This window comes from Arachis hypogaea, chromosome 13 (assembly GCF_003086295.3).
Source record: "Arachis hypogaea cultivar Tifrunner chromosome 13, arahy.Tifrunner.gnm2.J5K5, whole genome shotgun sequence".
Taxonomy (NCBI): Eukaryota; Viridiplantae; Streptophyta; class Magnoliopsida; order Fabales; family Fabaceae; genus Arachis; species Arachis hypogaea.
In genome coordinates, this window is record NC_092048.1 from 32,377,653 (window position 1) to 32,396,272 (window position 18,620).

The 18,620-nt window shown below is 34.9% G+C and overlaps 2 protein-coding genes and 1 pseudogene across 4 annotated transcripts; 1 reads left to right on the forward strand and 2 right to left on the reverse strand.

The window, feature by feature from the left end:
* Nucleotides 1-3,514: 3,514 nt before the first annotated feature.
* Nucleotides 3,515-7,360, reverse strand: LOC112737974 (beta-glucuronosyltransferase GlcAT14A). Of its 2 annotated transcripts, XM_025788165.3 has the most exons (5): nt 7,220-7,360; nt 5,945-6,563; nt 5,630-5,705; nt 5,390-5,505; nt 3,515-4,411 (listed from the first exon to the last, which is right to left on the reverse strand). In XM_025788165.3, exons 2-5 carry the CDS (start codon nt 6,555-6,557, stop codon nt 3,912-3,914), a joined length of 1,305 nt encoding a protein of 434 aa, XP_025643950.1. In that variant the 5' UTR covers nt 6,558-6,563; nt 7,220-7,360; the 3' UTR covers nt 3,515-3,911. The 2 variants fall into 2 exon arrangements, with proteins under 2 accessions (XP_025643950.1, XP_025643951.1); XM_025788166.3 differs by lacking the exon at nt 7,220-7,360 and having other exon boundaries at nt 5,945-7,137.
* A 3,008-nt stretch (nt 7,361-10,368) lies between these two features.
* Nucleotides 10,369-12,397, reverse strand: LOC112737976 (LEAF RUST 10 DISEASE-RESISTANCE LOCUS RECEPTOR-LIKE PROTEIN KINASE-like 1.2; annotated as a pseudogene).
* Nucleotides 12,398-13,094: 697 nt separating this feature from the next.
* Nucleotides 13,095-18,616, forward strand: LOC112737975 (uncharacterized). 2 transcript variants are annotated; one of them, XM_025788167.3, is made up of 5 exons: nt 13,122-14,365; nt 14,931-15,145; nt 16,136-16,948; nt 17,064-17,156; nt 17,454-18,616. In XM_025788167.3, the coding sequence occupies exons 2-5, from the start codon at nt 14,965-14,967 to the stop codon at nt 18,254-18,256; spliced, it is 1,890 nt and encodes a 629-aa protein (XP_025643952.1). In that variant the 5' UTR covers nt 13,122-14,365; nt 14,931-14,964; the 3' UTR covers nt 18,257-18,616. The 2 variants fall into 2 exon arrangements, with proteins under 2 accessions (XP_072069292.1, XP_025643952.1); XM_072213191.1 differs by having other exon boundaries at nt 13,095-15,145.
* Nucleotides 18,617-18,620: the final 4 nt, after the last annotated feature.

Sequence of the window (18,620 nt, forward strand, 5' to 3'; positions counted from 1 at the left end):
TTTTTCTTTTGGATTGGGAATTGTATCACTTGAAAAAATATTGTGTGGCCTCTCTGTGAGTTATTTGATAATTTGTTCCATTTGTACTTCTAAGTTTCTAATGGATGTACCTTAATTTTGGAAGTTAGATCTTTTTCATCCATGAATGTTTGAGTTTGTTGCATAAATGTAGAGGTGAATTGGGCTATTGTGGTGATGGCTTGGGATAGTTTTTCAATGGTAGTTTCAAGGGAGGAAAATTTAGTTTCCAGAAAAGAAAATTTGGTCTCCAAAAAAGAAAGTTTTTGGTGAATTTGTGGTTGTATGGGTTGGGATTGTTGTTGGTGAGGTGTAGTGAAATTTTTTTGCTTTTGATTGACCTAACTAAAATTTGGGTGGTTCTTCCATCTGAGATTATAAGTTTTTGAGAAGGGGTCATTGGGTGGTGGTTTTTGAAAAATTTTCATATAATTTACTTGCTCAATGGTAGCTTGTTCTCCTTGAAACAATACGCATTCTTTATCCTTGTGAGCTCCTCCACATAAGTTACAGACAACAACTTGTGTTCCCACTGCAGATACTTGTATGTGCCCTATTTGCTTTGTGAGTGAAGCAATTTGTTGAGACATCACCTTGTTCTGTGCCAAAATAGTGTCTAAAGTGTCTAGTTCCATCACACCTCCCTTTATTGTTCTTTCAGAGGAGTACAAATACTTGTTGTAGGCCACTATCTCAATCAATTCTAAGGCTTCTTCAGTAGTCTTCGTGTGCATGAAACCTCCAGCTGAGGAGTCTAATAAGTTTCTTGAAGTAGGAGTAATTCCATCATAAAATATTTGGAGTTGTACCCAGTCAGCAAATATATCTGGATGACACTTTCTTAATATTTCTTTATACCTCTCACAGGCTTCATAAAGAGATTCTCCATCTTTTTGTATAAAGGTCTGAATATCATATCTCAACTTTACTAACCTCTGTGATAAGAAGAATTTGGTTAAGAACTTATTGACCAAATTATCCTATGTTGATATGCTTTCCTTTGCTTGAGTTTTGAGCCACTGCTTGGATTAGTCCCTTGCAAAGAATGAGAACAACATCAAGCGATAATTTTCAGCAGAGACGTTATTGGATTTGACTGTGTCACATATTTATAGGAAGTTAGATATGTGTAGATTAGGATCTTCTTGAAGACTTCCACGAAATTGACAATTTTGTTGCACTAAAATGATGAGTTGAGACTTCAAGTCAAAGTTGTTTGCCTCACAGCAAGTGCTACAAAACAATACTGCTTCCACAATTTTCAGAAGTGACTTTGGTGAAAGACCCAAGAGTCCTCCTAACATTGGCATTATTGTTTGCCATGCTTTCTGGCTCAAGCTCCTCAATTTCTTCTAGTTTCCTCTGATTTCTTGATTTCTTTCTCAGTTGCTTGAGGGTTCTCTCTATTTTGGATCAAATTGAAGAGATTTTTTTGTCTTTGTTTCTCTGCATGCAAAAACACACAAGAAAAACAACAAAGAGAAAAGATGGATTTCCAACATTACAATGGAGGGAGTTCCGGTGAGTAGCAAAAAAAAAATAAAAAGGTCTATTTTAGAGAGTCAATTAATGGTAGTTGTTAATCTCATCGATTAATCCTCGATAACAGCGTCAAAAACTTGATGCAGAATTTTTTCAAAATCACAACCCAACAAGTGCACTGAATCATATTAAGTAATACCATAGTGAGTGGGTTATCGTTCCCACGAGGATTAAAAGGCTAAATAACAATGATTACTTAATTATTCTAATTAGACAAATCAAAATCAGAGGAACGAAGAAATTAAATGTGAACAAAGGAAAATAAAATAGCCAACTATGAGTGAAGACAATAATGGAGAGAATGTTAAGGTTTCAGAGATGTTTAAATTAGAGCAATTGAAAATCATAAAGCATCGCACACTCTTTGAAATACTATTCCTAGTTAAATCAAAAGGTCTTGAGAAAGAGTTTTCAAGCTAATTCTAATATTATTTTTTTCAAAACAATATTTAGAATTCAAAACAGAGTTAGAATATTTTCCAACAATTCTAAATCTTTAGGGATGAAGAACGAAAATGCAATCATGGAATAGATCAAAGCATAAATCTCAAATAAAGTAAAACACTTAGATTAATAATTCATAAAAAGATTAACAGAGCTCGTAACCTTAAAAAGGAGATTAGTTGCTCATAGTGGAATACATGAATCAAAATAGAATTCTAAAGTGTGGTGTCAAAATGGGGAGGACAGGGTCCTCTTTAAAAAACTAAAACCAAAACTTAAAATTCAAATGCAAATTAAATAAAAACAGAATCAAATCTAATCAAATCAAATCCAATCTTTTTTTAATGACTCTTAACTAACTAGTGATCTTCCTTATAATTCAGTTTCAAAGCTTGGTGATTCAATTTTTCAGCATCATGGGCTTGGAGTGGTAATTGATCTTGTCAACTTAGGCGTGTGGCACGCCCACCTTTGGCGTGTTGCACGCCAAGGCTTCTAGCTCATTATTAGAAGGTTGGCTTAGCGTATGGCATGCCTTTGTTCAGGGGGGGAATTGGCGTGTGACACGCCCCAAAATTCTGGCCCCTAGGAGTGTCCATCTCGACGTGTGGTACTTGGTTCATTGGCGTGTTGCACACCCTTCAATTCTGGCCCCTGGGAGGTTGCTTCTTGGGCGTGTGGCACGCCCTTCACTAGCATGTTGCACGCCATTCTCTTGGCTTGGACCTGGAGTGCTTGTCGAAAGCGTGTGGCATGCCCCTTGCTGGGGTATGGCATGCCTTGTTCATGCAATTTTTGGGGCTTATGGGGAGTTGGCCCGGCACACTCTTGTGCTCTTGTGTTATTCTAGTTTAGTCCATTCCTCTTTTCTTAATTGGTTGACCGATGAATTGGCAATTAGTTAATTAGAAAGAAATTGAATTGCCAAGGAATTGGAATTCAATTATATATGATTTTTCGTAAAAAGATATTTGCATGCATTAAAATAGTTAATCTCACGGATTAATTTTTCTAAAAAATAAACATCTCTGAAATCTTTAACATTTTCAATCACTGCTCTTTCACAATCAATACACGTTCATACTGCCTCCACAATCATTCAAGCATTCAAGATTCATTCAAAGCCCAGAACCATTCAAAGTTCTACGAAAGACACAATTCCAACCCTCAATAATCCAGGTTTAATTGATTTAATTAGCGATTCAATACGATTTTCGCTTGTTCAATCCCTTAATCCTCATGGAAACCATATTCACTCACTGTGGTATTACTTAATACAATCTGGTGCACTTGCCAGTATCCGAGAGCATTCAATTTCCGCTCATCAATAGGATTATCTAAATTGTTGTTCATGTCTGATCATATATTGATAAATTTCATTTATCCACTCAAACTTTTGATGATGATAATATTTGGAAATGTCTTGCAAAGACTTCTAAGATTGACTCATCCTGTATAAAAGATTTGAAATATATGGGAATTCGTATTCATATATGAAGGAAACATGAACTAAAGAAACAGAAAATCATAATCTATTTTATTTGGAGTCCAGATGCTACAAAATTGAATGATAATCCCCCATGCCATCTTTGATTCTAATATGGTGTCAAATGGCAACCATGGCTAAGATCATATCTGGCATTGATATCCCGTCGAGTGAGGTTCTGAATATCTTAGATTGTGTTGGGAAGTTAAGATAGGACCAAATATAGAGACAAAGACAAACAAAAATATGTTCGAAACTGAAGACAGATATAAAGAATAGTCTGTCCCAAGAATAAAAGACCGAGACTCTCCAGTATCCTAACTACCAAATGCTGCCTCAATCACATACCTGTCATAAAAAGAACTACGTATCTGACTCGTCTCTCGTCCCAATCCACCCATGAATATTACCAACAGAATTTTTATGTACACTGATTCTGACCAAATCTAGCCACCAAAGTTTCCCTATTTATAAGGCGGCGCAGCCTATGAGATCCCTTACCAGGTAGGATCCTGTACTTGTCCCCAACCTTGGTGCATTTGGGCTTGCCAGAACACCAACCACCAAGTGTGAATAGTCCCTTTCTCCTGTGCAGTAGCTTCTTATCAATCACATCCAAGACTGGATCATCTTGCCTAAATTTCCTGGCAAATGCGGCGTTGCTCGCTATCATTTTCTCTGTGTCGTTGATGGAAAGGACATGAGGGTGCTGTTTGGGAGGGATGTCCCAGGAAATATAATGCAAGTCGCTGTTAACGATCGTTTTTGCTAGTTCTGGATTATTGCATATAACAGTTTGAAAGTAGCCTTCAGGAGAGGAGACAAAATTGGCATAGTACATGAGAAGGGTCCTTGGAAGATTGTCCCAACCCCAGACAACATATTCTACGAATGCACGTGATAAAACCATCCATGCCGAACCTGCAATGTTGCCACCATGTTTAGTTGTAAAACCTTTGGGGAAAAAATAGAAAAAGAAAAGAGATAACCATACTAATAGAAACTAGAAATTCTTGCATCCAACCTCTTCCAACTATCAAAATTAGAAATTAGAGAAACCGAAGATCACATTATGTGGCCAATGTGAAGTTAGAAACTTTCAAATCCAACCTATTCCAACTATCAAAATAGTACCATTATAGAATGGATTCAATCTCACTGTAAAGTAACTAGGTATGTAACACTTATAAATGACTCAGTACTGGCATACAATATGTTTGGGTATGTAATTTGCGACCTTCTGTCATAAATTTAGAAGTCTTTTTTCTTTAGATATAATTCAGTATGCAATACATGATATGGGAATTTAGCATAACACAAATAAATGAGAGAAACTCTCAAATCCAACCTATTGCCAATCAGTAAAACCAGTGTTTTTCTAGTTAATTTCAGTGAGTCCTTAAATTAGGTTTTGTGGTACTTTTGATATGTCTTACACTAATAGGTATCTTTTGTGTAGGGATAAATTAAGAAAGTGCTAGTTGAAGGTAGTTAGTGATGGTTAGTAGCTGTTAGATAATAGATAGCCTTTCATTCTGTTATGCTGACATGGAACTAGGTTATACAGCTTGTGTGCACATACAAACTAAAAAACAGTGTCAGTTCATCAATGAGGATCATTTTTCTCTCATCTTGCCTAGTTTAAAAGCAAGACTTAAACCACAGAATTGCATAAGCTCCTTCAAAAAATTAATTCTTTTTTAAAAAAAGCAGGGGCTTAAGATTGCTTAAGCTCTGATATTTCATAAAAGAGAATCTTTCCTTAAACAGGCACATTTCTCTTGATTCGTAAAACCAAACAGTTGAGAATACACATAAACATGTAATAACTCATAATTGTTCTTAAATAAGTTGTGTTCTTGGAGCTTGTTTATGTAACAAGTGTAGGAACAAACTAACCAGTAAAAAGTTTAAATGCTGTTGGCAAAGTCCTCTTAGGACCGACCCAAAATAAATCTTTCTTGGTAGACATGTAAAGCCCTGGATCAACTATTAAAGGCATCGCCCTTTTGTCCCTGCAAAATATGGTTCAATTCAGTTCATCACTACACCTAAATCAAATGTTGCATCCATCAAAAAAGAGAAGAACATACTCCAAGGTTGATTATGACAGGGTGAGAGGCAAACAGAGAGACTTACGCCTTCCATCCTAAATGGCTTGTGTGCTCAATGAAGTTAACCTTTCTATCCAAATCTCGAAAAATATATAAAAGGTCTGCACAACCATATTAATGAAAACAATCATTGGTGAAAAACACTTAAAGCTCCAAGGAATTTGGAAAAAAAATTTACACCAAAATCAACTACTAGTATAAAATATATGTTAGAATACAAAATACACATAAAATGAATTAAACAACACATGTATTTATATAAACATACATGGTGACTTATTTTAGTGGCTGATTTTGGTGTACACATAGAGTTTTTGTTTATCGAAGTAAGAAGACTAACCATCCTGAGTTACAAGAGGATAATCCGAAGCACTGAGGTTTATGAACCAATCCCAATCTTTACTTCTCTTGAGTAGAATAGCACAAGCATGAAGTGTATTAGCAACCATAGTTGGTCCTCTATATGTGACCATGTTAGCTTTCGGAATCACAAAAACGTTTCCAACCTCTTTGAATATAGGTTGATTCTCAACCCTTGAAGAAAGCTCCAGCCTCTCCTCGAGGGGCGACTCGAGGTCCAAGTGAAGAACATATTGGTTCAATGGATGATAAAGAGCAAAGAGGGTTCTCCATAGCTTATCCAAATCACCCTTTGATCCAGAAATCAAATAAGCCATCCTGGGAATCGTTGTCGCCGACGCAGAAGGAGCTGGGGCCGGGGAAATCTTTTTCTCCACAAAAGTTGGAGTTGTAGTTGTTCTGTTTACAGCTCGATGAGAAGGAAGAAAGAAGAATATTGAATTGAGGTTATTATGAATAGAAGAAACTAGTCCCATATTGAAGGAAGTGCCTGCAAAGAATATGCACATAGCAAAGCCCATAATCAAAGGGTATAGCCATTTCTTCTCCATTTCTATGGACCCTTTCTTCAGCTTATTCATTCTAGATTCCATGAATCACTGAAAAAGAAAGAAAGAAAAAAAAAAAAGGTTTCATTGAGTACCAATAGTGGAAGATATTTTCCGATACGCGGACTAGTGAAGTAACTACAGACCAACCAAATTTGGTTAATAGTGGAAGATATTTATTACATCATCTTTGTGTTATTCTTTTGTTGCCATAAAGAGACAAATATGTAGCATAAAAAAATTCGCCGAAATGCTAAAATAATAAAATTATGACTGTATTTGTTGTTGTCAATGAGCTATTACAAAAAGAAAAGGCAAAATAAACAAATAATTTTTATTTAAACTAAAGGGCCAAAAGAATTCCAACTGGATTTGGGGAATGTAACGAACCAAGTTAGACGTAGAAACAGCGATATACAACTAATCGTTGGATCTGATGGGATAAAAAAATGGAGGCTATTTCTTCAGCTCAAGCAATGATCTTCACAATTGAATTCAAAATTGTATTTTCAAAATCAGATTATTTTAAAAGTTTTTCTTTTCTTTTTATTTTTTTAGTTTGTGTCAAAACATGCAAATAGAAGCAATAATCAAGACATGACAAAAGAAACTGCATGGTGAAGAACACAAGGTTCAATCTCAAGCAATGAAATAATAATTAATATATGTCACTGAGCAATGGACTGAACGAAACATAAAACACAAACCTGTTTGTGGTGTTGGAAAATCGAACAGCGAATCATAGGAGAGGGACAGAGACAGAGACTTAAGATAAAGTAAGGTTTAGAGAGATTTATTGAAAAGAGAGAGGGGTTTCGTACTTTCGTTTGTTCCAAAGAGGACGTTTGTTATTATTATTATTATTATTATTATTATATGTGTAAGAAATTGTCAAATTGATCAGAAATACTCTCCCTCTCTCTATCTTACAGCTTACTTTAACAGAATAGTCGAGAAGAAATTGAGCATCATAGGCATTTTCTGTTACTTACAGAAGATGGCATGCTAAGTTGCTAACTAGGAACTATAATCTCCTTTGAGCTTTCCCCATATTAATGAGGGTAATATATTAAAATTTGCATCCTCTAAATTTTAATTTTTTATTTGAGGGTAAAATGTAATTTTTTATTTTTAAATATTTTTTTTATCATATTTTTTTTGTCCTACATATAAAATAAATAGTAAAAAATCACATTTTACTCTTTAAAGTGAAATTCAAAATTTAGAGAATCTAAATATGAAGTATTATGTTCTTGTGGCTTCCTTATCTCTCTAAAATAAATAAATTTTTATTCACTATTAATCAAGATTCTAAAATACTTATTTAACTGTTTTAGTTACTGATTTATTAATTTACTAGTGTTGATCGAAAATATTTGATTTCAAAAACACCATAGTCAAAATACAATGAACTTTTATTTCGAGGAACGGAGTTTGGATCGAAAAGAATTTGTTGGAGAATGAGGATAGAAGCCAATCATATACTTAGTTGAGGAATAAGATCATTTGAAGTTGATTGTTGGGAGTTACCACGTTGTACAAAAAGAACGGAAATGTTACTCAAAAGTTAGCGCACGCGGAAGTTACTCTTGAATCTGATTGGTCAATGACTTCAATAAATAGATGAAAGATGGATGGAGAAAGAGTTGGAACTTTGCTTCAGAAAAACACTCAAGCACACTGCTGAGTTTGCGACTTACTGAGTTGTCATTTTTCTGTAGAATTCCTTCCATATCTTTACTTTATTTACATTTCCTGTAATCTTTATTTTCTTTGCAAATTTATTTTCAATTAATTTATTTTCAATTACTTTATTTTCAATTAATTTATTTTCAAAGTTTACTTTATTTATCTTTCAGATTTTCTTTTATTTTGCTCGATAGGAAGATCCTTTGATGTATTTTAATAAAACTGGTATTCATAAAGAGGAGTAGATTTCTCTCCCATACCACTACATATCAAATCACTTTCGATTTGTTAAAAATTGATAAAACAACTAGTTCAATTAGTTTGACTATAGTATAATAAAATAAATCGTTTTATAATAAAATAATAAATAAAATATAAATAAACTAAAAAGATTTAGAAACTAAAAAATATGATTAAGTTACATTTTCTATTCATAAATACTTCAAAATTAAGGTATTTTTTTTCAATTTTGTTGGTATCGGAGTTCGTTATAGATACACCCATTACAGTCTTGACAAACAAATCAAAATCCTGAATCTAGGCATTCACACTTTCACGTCTAGGGCCAAAATACCATTCAGTTTCAGGTAATATTTCAATTAAATTAGTCTAATTAATCTAACGAAAATCTCTCACAAAGTGCATGTGAATTCCGCCTTTTTCCTTTTTCTTATTTTGAAAATTAAGCGTTAATACCTAAATAAATTAATATATATTATCAAAGTGCATTTTGGTCAAATAGACTAAAATATACGATATTCTAATCTTATAAGAGAAGAATTTATATTTGACAAATAGAGAAAAAAAAATATTATTTAATCATCTTAAAGAAAAGAAAGCATTATTAAAAACACTTTTAGATGTTTTTAACAATCTGGCCAGCACTTAACCATCAAAAGAAAAGTGAGTGATCTCCCACTATTAGATGTAATCTCAAACCATTAAAAACACTATTGATGAACAATTGATGGTTACAAAATACAAAACTTGCTGACCCCTAACACTCCTCTTTTCTCTAAAAGTAAAAGTAAAAAATAAAAATTTAAGCATATTAATGTCACCAAGTATGCTTGTGACCTTGAGCAAGGTCTCCTTCATATTTCTAGCTGATTGAGCTTGCATATCAATTATAAAGAACCTCACTAGACAATCTGACAGTGTATAAATAATATTTCTTTACAACAATGTCATTTTTCCTATGAACGTAACATTGTTTTAATAAATTAATGAATTACTATACATTTATGATTTAAATCAAGAAATCTAGTTTGTTAGAATTTTGATTTTTGGTCATTAGTTTGTTAGAAGTTTGAATATTTAAGTTGTTTTTGGGTACGCAATCAACCTTGACTCCATTCTGCTATTTTTTTTTGGGCTGGGCAAGTTAATTAAACAAGCCCACAACTACAATTTTAGTATCTTGAATTTATAGAATTTGGGATAGTCTAACTAGCCTACAACTTGTTTATTTATCTATAATAGTGTATGTTGTCAAATTCTCTTGCTATGGTGCAATTTAATCCTTCTTGAAGCTGTGGGGAGTAGCTTGATTGATTATGATATTCAGTGGATGCTTATAGTAACATTATTTTCTAAAAACTATTTTAACAGGAGAAATTGACTGATTAACTTATTTTCATAACAAATATATACATTTGGTTTGGAGAAACTCATAAATATACATTGAGATATAGACACAAAAATTACCATTTTTATATCTTGTTTGACAGTAAACTAAATATATGATAAAATTAGTGCCATTTTGCCGTTATCATTTTTTTACATCTGAGATCTATAAAACCAACAGTCCAACACAATAACATCAACTTCAACAAATGGCAAGGGAGCTGATGATCTGATCATATCGATGGCGGACAGTGGTGAAGGCTGAGGTGCAAAGCAGGGATTTAAGAGCTGCTTCCCTCGCCACCGGGGGTAGAATCTATGTTGCCACTAGAGTTTCTTGCCGGAGAAGGCTGGAGTCTGAGTTTTGAGTGTATGAGAAGAAGAACAAAGGTTTTGGTTGATTTTGGTTAAGGGTAAAAGTACCATTATAAAATATTGATAAGGATAATCAAGGAAGTTTTTTTTATCTAATCGGTTCCCAATACACAATATCTTTTACAGATGAAAACAGGAATGGTTATGGTAGGAAGTATATAAGATATATATAAGACATGGTATTTATTTATAGTCAGCAGAGGAAGTATAAGATATAAAAGTGATATTTTACTTTGGTTAAGCTATTTTCTTCTCAAAATAAATCACCATGCTAGCATGAGAGAATTTGAACAATTCGTGACATTATTGTAACACCAGATAAGAGCATTCTAAGAGCTTCAACAACTTTCAATTCTCACAAGGCTATTCAACACCTCTTCCATGGAAGGTCTCAATTTACTTTCGCTCTGAAGACACTTACATGCCAACTTTGCCACTGCGGTAATTGTTTTAGTATTCCAATCATCTGACTCAAATCCAAGATCTCGGTCAACAATACTCTGGAGTCTCCCACAGCTGATTCTAACCATGGCAAAGTTGGAAAGAAAAGGCTCTTTATCGTCCTCGCTATATGCCGGCAGGGATGTTATCAGCTCAAGCAATATTACTCCGAAGCTATACACATCGCTCTTATCAGAAAGATGGCAATGCTCATAGTACTCTGGATCAACATAACCCGGAGTCCCAGCAGGATCAGTGGAAACATGAGTAACACCTTCTGGGAAAAGGCGCGATAATCCAAAGTCTGCAACTTTAGCATTCAGATTTATGTCAAGCAGAATGTTGCTAGTTTTCACATTGCGGTGGATTATGCTAGAACTATGTAGATGAGCCAACGCTTCTACAGTCTATATGGCGATGTTTAGTCGCGTAGACCACGGAGGAGAGCTCCTGTTGAGAAGATGATCTGCAACGGTTCCATTGGGAATGTACTCTTGCACAAGCAGTACTTCATGGCTCTGAGGAGAGGTGCAGCCATATAGCTGGACAAGATTTTCATGCTTCAAGTGAGTTAAGATGCCAAATTCGTTTGAGAACTTGGTGAGTCTATCATTGCTCTTGGAATTCTCGTCATGCAACCTTAAACTCCTCAGCATGTCTTTGTGCAACTGCTTTATGGCCACATGACGTCCATCTTTGAGTATTCCTGCATATAAACAAAAACTAGTAAATCTTGTTATAGAGTTAATAACATGATTCCAATTACTACAACACCAAGCTAAAATAAAATCTCAGCCATACATGGCTACATTCTTGCCATTGCTTACTAGCAGCCCTGTACATGTGACAATGTAACTGCATCTTGTCATAAACCATCTCTTCTAAAAGGTTAGACCATTAGGCATAGGCATATGAATCATGAATGATTTTATATATTTAACAAGCCTCACACACATAAGAGTCTTTTCTTTCGGAGGCTTAAAGTGTGGATAATGCATAAGTCTCTATTTTGTCTGATGCTAAAATTATACTTTTATTTAGAGGAATGAGAGTAACAAGAATAGTATTCTAAATTTTTCTGTCATACCCTGATACCATGTCACAAACCATTGGTAACTAAAATTTATTTGCCCTTTCTTTCTGAATAATTTTTATTTCGAATGACCCAAGTTACATCTAATTTGAGTTTTGATGACCATAATTGCAGTTATTCAGTTAGCTTTTCAAATTCTTTTTAAACACCGATTCATATCGTCATTCAAATAATAATAATTTTAGAGGGAGAAAATCGTTTGGATTGAAAGATCTTTGGTAACATCTTGAATGATCAACTAACTCATGCTTATGAAGGTATATAATAGGATGAACTGCAATATAATTATGTTGATGAAGCACACCGTCATGCTACAATGTAGGATGCATGATTAGAACAATCAAAGTCCCTGACAACCTAAAATAACTTTATAATAACAAAGAGAATGAAACTACATACTAACTGAAATAGAAGGAATGTAAATGTTCTTACCAAAATAAACTGTCCCATATCCTCCAGATCCAAGTTCTCTACTAGGGTCAAAGCTATTGGTGGCTTCTTCAAGTTCAGAATACTCAAACACCTCATTTATGTGGCAGCACACAGAATCAACCAACAAAAGTGATTGATTTTGATGATGATCACTTGGTAACTCATCAGAGATCACAGGAACCACCAGTTCATCCCAGCTTGTTTGAACCTTAGAATCCAGAGGCTCATGTCATCACCACTGCTTGGTTCCTCAGAATCCAAAGGCACCAATTTGCTTCCCCCCTTTACCTCAGAACCAATAATTGGATGTGAAGCGTGGTGTTTACTTCCACTGCCATTAGGGAAGAAGAAACACTGAGATACAAATGAGAGAATTGGCATCACTCACACACACTCCTATGAATTATGATCTGTGATCACTGCCTCCGATATAGTCAAATCCCTAAGTTACACATTTTTTTTACCGAAGATAGGGAAACTCAAACCCGCAACCTCTTAGATGAGTACGGGGAGATTATGCCATTACACATTTAGCAAAGAAATACCTTAATCTTACAGGGGAAAACCGAAAAGAATTGTTAATCAAATTAATTAAGTGATCTAAGTATGGTAAGAAACCAATTAAGAAAGAAAGAGAAAATTCTCACCTTGAGAACCAATCTTAAAGTTGGAGGGATCAAGAGAATTGGGTACATAGGTTCATACTGGAAAAACTAAAAGGGTACCAATTAAATTTGTATCTTTTTAAATTAAAAAAATGGAAATATGTGATTAAATCATTAAACGCTGATTGTACGCGTAAAAGAGTAGTAGTGTGGATAAAGCTAGGAGGAGAGAGAGTGAGTCACCTGGAAAGACTCATATTGCATGGTCCACCATTGACAAATTGAGTGAGATTCAAATAATCAATATGTGAAATGTTAGATAAGTTGACACCATATCTTATTTAAAATGAATGAATACATTTAAATGGGGAAATAGAGTAAGAAAGAAAAGGAAGGAACATCGAAGTAGCATTACCATAACCCTACTACTACTACTCACTCAAGTCTCAAGTCTCAAGTCTCAACTCTTAACTGTGCTTGACCACTTGGAATTCCTTCTTGTGTTTTCTCTTTTAAGTTTTGATTTGTTCCATATTTCTTCCCCTAGTATTTTGCCTTGCTATTGATGTGCGTAGGATATGAAAAAGTTTAGCAATTTTCTTTTACAATTTAAGTTTTTCCTTACAAGTTCCTCTTTGAAAAACATGCGCGTAAAATCTGCTAACATTCTTTTGGATTAAAACTTGTGCATTAAGGTCGCAGACTTTGGCCTTTCGCACACTCTTCTGTTGGTTGTTTCAACTTCTTCACAAGAGGTTACTACTTACTATTTAATGGCTATATGGACACACTGTATTTCCAGTATTACAGGGTTAGTGACAAAAGTGACACTTAAAATTTTTGGGGTGGTTTTAGTCTGAGATCTTAACATCCATGAAAGCTTTGGATCTGAATAGAGATCAGCATAAGTTAAAACTGTCTAGTCTTATCATCAGCAAAATCCAAAACCAAGAATTTCATGAGCTGGTGGATCCATGCCTTGGTTTTCAATCAGACAATGAGATAGGAGAAGCCATGACAGGTGTGGCAGGGTTGCCATTCAGTGCCTGCAATGATCTAAGGAACTAAGGCCATCTATGAAGCAGGTGCTAGAGACCTTTATTGTTAATGTTGCAAGTGTCAGGAGTGTATGAACCTAGTCTCACTTTAAAGAAAGCAAGAAAGAGATGTTGCAAGTGTGAGGAGTGTATGAAGCTAGTCTCACTTTAAAGAAAGCAAGAAAGAGTGAGAAGTTTATAAGATGAGAGATCCATTAATTTATTATCTTAAGATTTTGAGTTGGATGTGGTGTTTTTTCATTTTATATTCTTTCACTTCATTCCTCTCCGAAATCTCTCCGTGGTGGAGAGCTTCCCACGACCGCCCAACAATTATCACTTGACAACTTGCAATAGCGTGTCTATATGTTGACTGCTGACTTGCTTTACACTCGTCTTGGTCTTGCTTTGTCTTTTTATGGAGCTAAAAATCGCTTAAAAGTACTGTATCTTAGGATTAAGCAACATTCTTTTTGTTTTATTTATTTGCTCTTAATTCCTTTGGGAAGATCATTGTTGTTACCATTTTATTAAGCAACCTCAACGTTTTTAGAGGTATGTTCTGTTCTTAATACTTTCTTTTCACTACTTTCTTTGATGTTTTGTGGTTTGAAAAGTATGATATGTTTCCTTGTATCAGTGCTGCTATTTCATCTAACTAAACGTGAATTTTCTTTGGTCTTAAATTTAAAATTTGTATGAATAAATTTTCACGGACCTTACAAAGAAGGAATTAACACAAAGATATATTGAAATATCCAATTACATTTTGCTTTTGGTTACATGACCGATTCAAAGTAGTTTCTTGTCTTGTTGTAATGTTATTGTGCATTTCCCTTGACTACGTGTTCTTTGACAGTTTTTTTATTTCCTATTTTAATTTCTGCACTACCAGGGATAATTTATCCATAGTTACTAATTCCTGAAAATGTTAGAAGGTTAGAATTTGTTTTTGGATTTATTTATCAAAATGATCAAGAAAAATATTTTCTCTCTTAATAAGAAGTAGGTAATTATTGTTTTCTATCTAGCAATTATTCACTCTTTTTCTGTAAAAATTCAAATGATTTTATTTATTTATTTATTTTTCTAATTATGTGACATTGTTATCCTTAAGCAGAACAAGTGGCCATACTTCACTTGGTACTGACCTTATGAGGTTGTGTAGCGATCTCTTTCAAAGCTGCTTCCCCGGAACTTCTTCTGGCACATCTCCAAATGATTCAATTGAGATAAAGTGGCCAATCTTATCCTACCGGGAACTTGCAAAAGTTACAAATAATTTTGACCAATGTAATATGCTTGGAAAGATAGGCTTGGAGAAAGTTTACCATGGTAAGAGAATAAGGAATAGTTGTTATATGCACCTACATGGTTTTACATTCTCAGTTCTCCATTGTTCACTATCAGATGAGATGTGAATACAATATAAGTTGAGTCTACATCTCATTGAACTAGTCATCTCAGTGTCTCACACTCAATATGTAGCATACACATCACACGTACGAAAGAAACTCGACATGTCTTTGGATCCTTGTAGAGTTGTGTTAGGCCTCCAACAGCTTAGATAAAACTTTGTCGCATCCCAAAATATAGCCATGATGCAAGGCTGTCTTTGAATCCATGTAGGGTTGTGTTAGGCTGAAGACAACCAACATAAAACTTTGCCACATCCCAATACTTAGTGAAGGTTTCCCTAAGCCATAAGAAGGGGATTGAGTCAAGAAATCAAAGGAAATATAATACTTTAAAATTGTTAGAGCAGTAAATCAATAAAACAGGAGATAATTTTCGTTTTTCTCTCTGTACCGAAATGACAGTAAGTCAGTAACAAAGATGAGGGAAAAAGCTGAGACACTCATATATCCTTGTTCAGTCTCCATATGCAATGAGACCTACATCCAGTCTCCACCACAAACCATGGTTAAAATTTCACTACAATCAAATATTTACAAACACCAATCCAAAAGTTCAAACCTCAACCTAGCTTAGAATTGTTAGTCACAATCCGGTAATAGGAGATTTTCCTCCATGAATGCTGATATGCCTGAAATATTGCTTGCTACATTATTGGTCTTAGAAGATCTTTCCTTTTCGTGACCTGCAATACTTGAATAAGATATTGATGCACACAAGTAAATAAGGACTATATAAAATGTTTGTCATCATCAAGATTGTTAGTTATTCAATGAACTCAACACTTAGAAACGGCACAATGACTTCTTTGATCTATGTAGTCAATCCAACTTAGTGGGAATTGGAAAGGACACATACGAAAGAATGTATGGTTTAGATTTACTTTCTTCTGGTGGTATACACTTGTAGGCAAAAAGAATGGGCGTGAGGTTGCAATTCAAAGATATTCCAATAATGAGATGCACATATTCCAGCAGTTCCTCTATGAAGATTTGATCTCAAATATCTTACCTCATAAGAATCTGGTGTCATTTCATGGCTGTGCCTTTCATCATAAGGAGTTCCTGCTAGCACATGAATACCTCTCAAATGGCACTCTTGCTTCTTATCTTCAACTTGGAATGTCACACAGCAGCACACTACATTGGCTCACTAGATTAGACATTGCAATTGATGCTGCAAATGCATTGAGCTATCTTCATTATCATGGCATCGTCCATCGCAATGTAAAATCCCGCAATATTCTGCTAGACAAGAACCTTTGTGCTAAACTTGGTGGCTTACATTTGTCAAGGAAATTTCCAGAAGGAGTTTCAATCAATGATACCTATGTTACAAGTGATGTAGTAGGGACATGTGGTTACATAGACCCAGAATATGTATCAAATGGCAGGGTTGGTGCCACAGTTGATGTTTACAGCTTTGGAGTGGTTTTGTGTGAGCTTATATCATCCAAACTCGCTAAGTATTGGGAAGGTTGCGAGGAAGAGAGTATCGCTACAATTTTAAGCAAAAAAATTGGAAACCAAGATATAAACAAGGTGTTGGATCCAAGACTTGGCTTCCAATCAGACCATAAAATCAAGCAGATGATAACTGCTGTAGCAGAGCTTGCACTTGAGTGCATGACATCTCCACAAGAACTAAGGCCAAACATGGAACAAGTGCTAGAGATCCTCAATGATATAAAACAAGAGAGATTTGAAGCAAACTCAGAAAAAGGTTTGAGACCATTTTCTTTGTCCCTTTTAATCCTTCATGGTTTTCACATTGTCTTTTTGGTGTTAGCATAATTAACAAAGGATTAACTACTTTATTATGAATCCATCTGTCTCAGCTTTTAAAATCTTCCACCATGCTGAACTTGAAGAAGCAACTAAACATTTTGACACTTGCCTTGGAAAGGGAGGGTTTGCCACTGTCTACTATGGTAAGATGCTAACAAATGACACATTTTTTCTACATATATTTAAAGAAAAAAAAAAGTGTACCAATGGGATCTTATTCCCTTATTGACTGTTGTATAAAAATCCCGATTAGTTTCAAATCTCAATCTCTGCATAGAGATTGTTTCAAACTTTAGACAATAACCTTTGTGAGCTATGCTGTAATCAGCCAATAGAGGGATAGAGTTATGTTTGGATAAGAGTGAAAAATGGAGTAAAATTTTCATAGATGAAGTTGATTTGTAAAGTTTTCTGTTTCAATGATGTGCATTTGTGATTAGGAAAACTTAAGGATGGGCGCGAAATTGCAGTAAAACGTTTCCACAACGAGACAGACAAGTCCATCAAGCAATTCATGAAAGAAATAGAGATCTTAAGTTTATTGCAGCATAAAAATTTGGTGTTACTTTATGGCTGCAGCTCTCCTCACAGCAAGAACCATCTTCTAGTATATGAGTACATCTCCAACGGCACCCTTTCTAAACATCTTCAAGGACCTTCCAGTGAAACGTTATCATGGCTTACTAGATTGAACATTGCCATTGAAACTGCAACTGCATTAGTATATCTTCATGATTCAGGCATCATCCATCGTGATGTAAAAGGAAGCAACATTCTCTTGGATGAAAACTTGACTGTTAAGGTTGCGGATTTTGGACTCTCAAGGTCACTTCCGAGTTCTGTAACACATGTTTCAACCATACCAGTGGGAACTCACGCTTACATAGATCCAGATTACTATGAATCTGGAAGAGTCAGTGATAGAAGCGATGTCTACAGCTTTGGCGTGGTCTTGTTTGAGCTCATATCATCGAAACCACCTAGCTTGTTGGATGATGGAGAGAGTGTTACTCTAGCCAAGTTCGGAATCACTAAGATGTTAAACAATGCAATGGAGGAGCTGGTGGATCCAATTTTCAGGTTTGGTTCAGACCAAAAGTTGATGGAAATGATAGCAGCTGTGGCAGAGTTAGCATTTCAGTGTGTGCAGTGTCCTAAAGATCTTAGACCTTCTATGAAACAGGTGCTGGAGACCCTAGAAGGAATAAAGAAGGGAACATGGGGATTCAACCAAATAACATAGTCTTAGTTTCAGATTTCATGAAGTTCTATTCAGTTACTTGATGGTTATAATTCACAATTTTCTTGCATGCAGGAAGAAATAATCCATCAGATCTAGGGACAAACCAGTCAGACTTACATGTCACTCAACAACAAACAGTAGAGCCGGGTGCTCTTAAAAAGATGAAGCAATTTCAATGGATGAAGTTTCTTCAGTGAAAGTCAATGAAACAAGATTCAACCGTTAATGGATGAAATTTAAATGTTTTAAGTCAAATGAGCCATCAAAATCTTGTCCAATTTTATGGCTACTGTATATTACCATGGTCATGAACGTATGCAAGTACTTCAATACATTTCTAATGACACTCAATTTCAAATAGGAC

Coding starts and splice junctions, on each gene's coding strand:
- LOC112737975 (XM_072213191.1), top strand. CDS start 14,965: ATGAGGTTGTGTAGCGATCTCTTTCAAAGCTGCTTCCCCGGAACTTCT. Junction 15,146..16,135: donor CTTGGAGAAAGTTTACCATG/GTAAGAGAATAA, acceptor ATACACTTGTAG/GCAAAAAGAATGGGCGTGAG. Junction 16,949..17,063: donor TGAAGCAAACTCAGAAAAAG/GTTTGAGACCAT, acceptor CATCTGTCTCAG/CTTTTAAAATCTTCCACCAT.
- LOC112737974 (XM_025788165.3), bottom strand. CDS start 6,557: ATGGAATCTAGAATGAATAAGCTGAAGAAAGGGTCCATAGAAATGGAG. Junction 5,706..5,944: donor TCCTCTTGTAACTCAGGATG/GTTAGTCTTCTT, acceptor ATGGTTGTGCAG/ACCTTTTATATATTTTTCGA. Junction 5,506..5,629: donor AGCCATTTAGGATGGAAGGC/GTAAGTCTCTCT, acceptor CATATTTTGCAG/GGACAAAAGGGCGATGCCTT.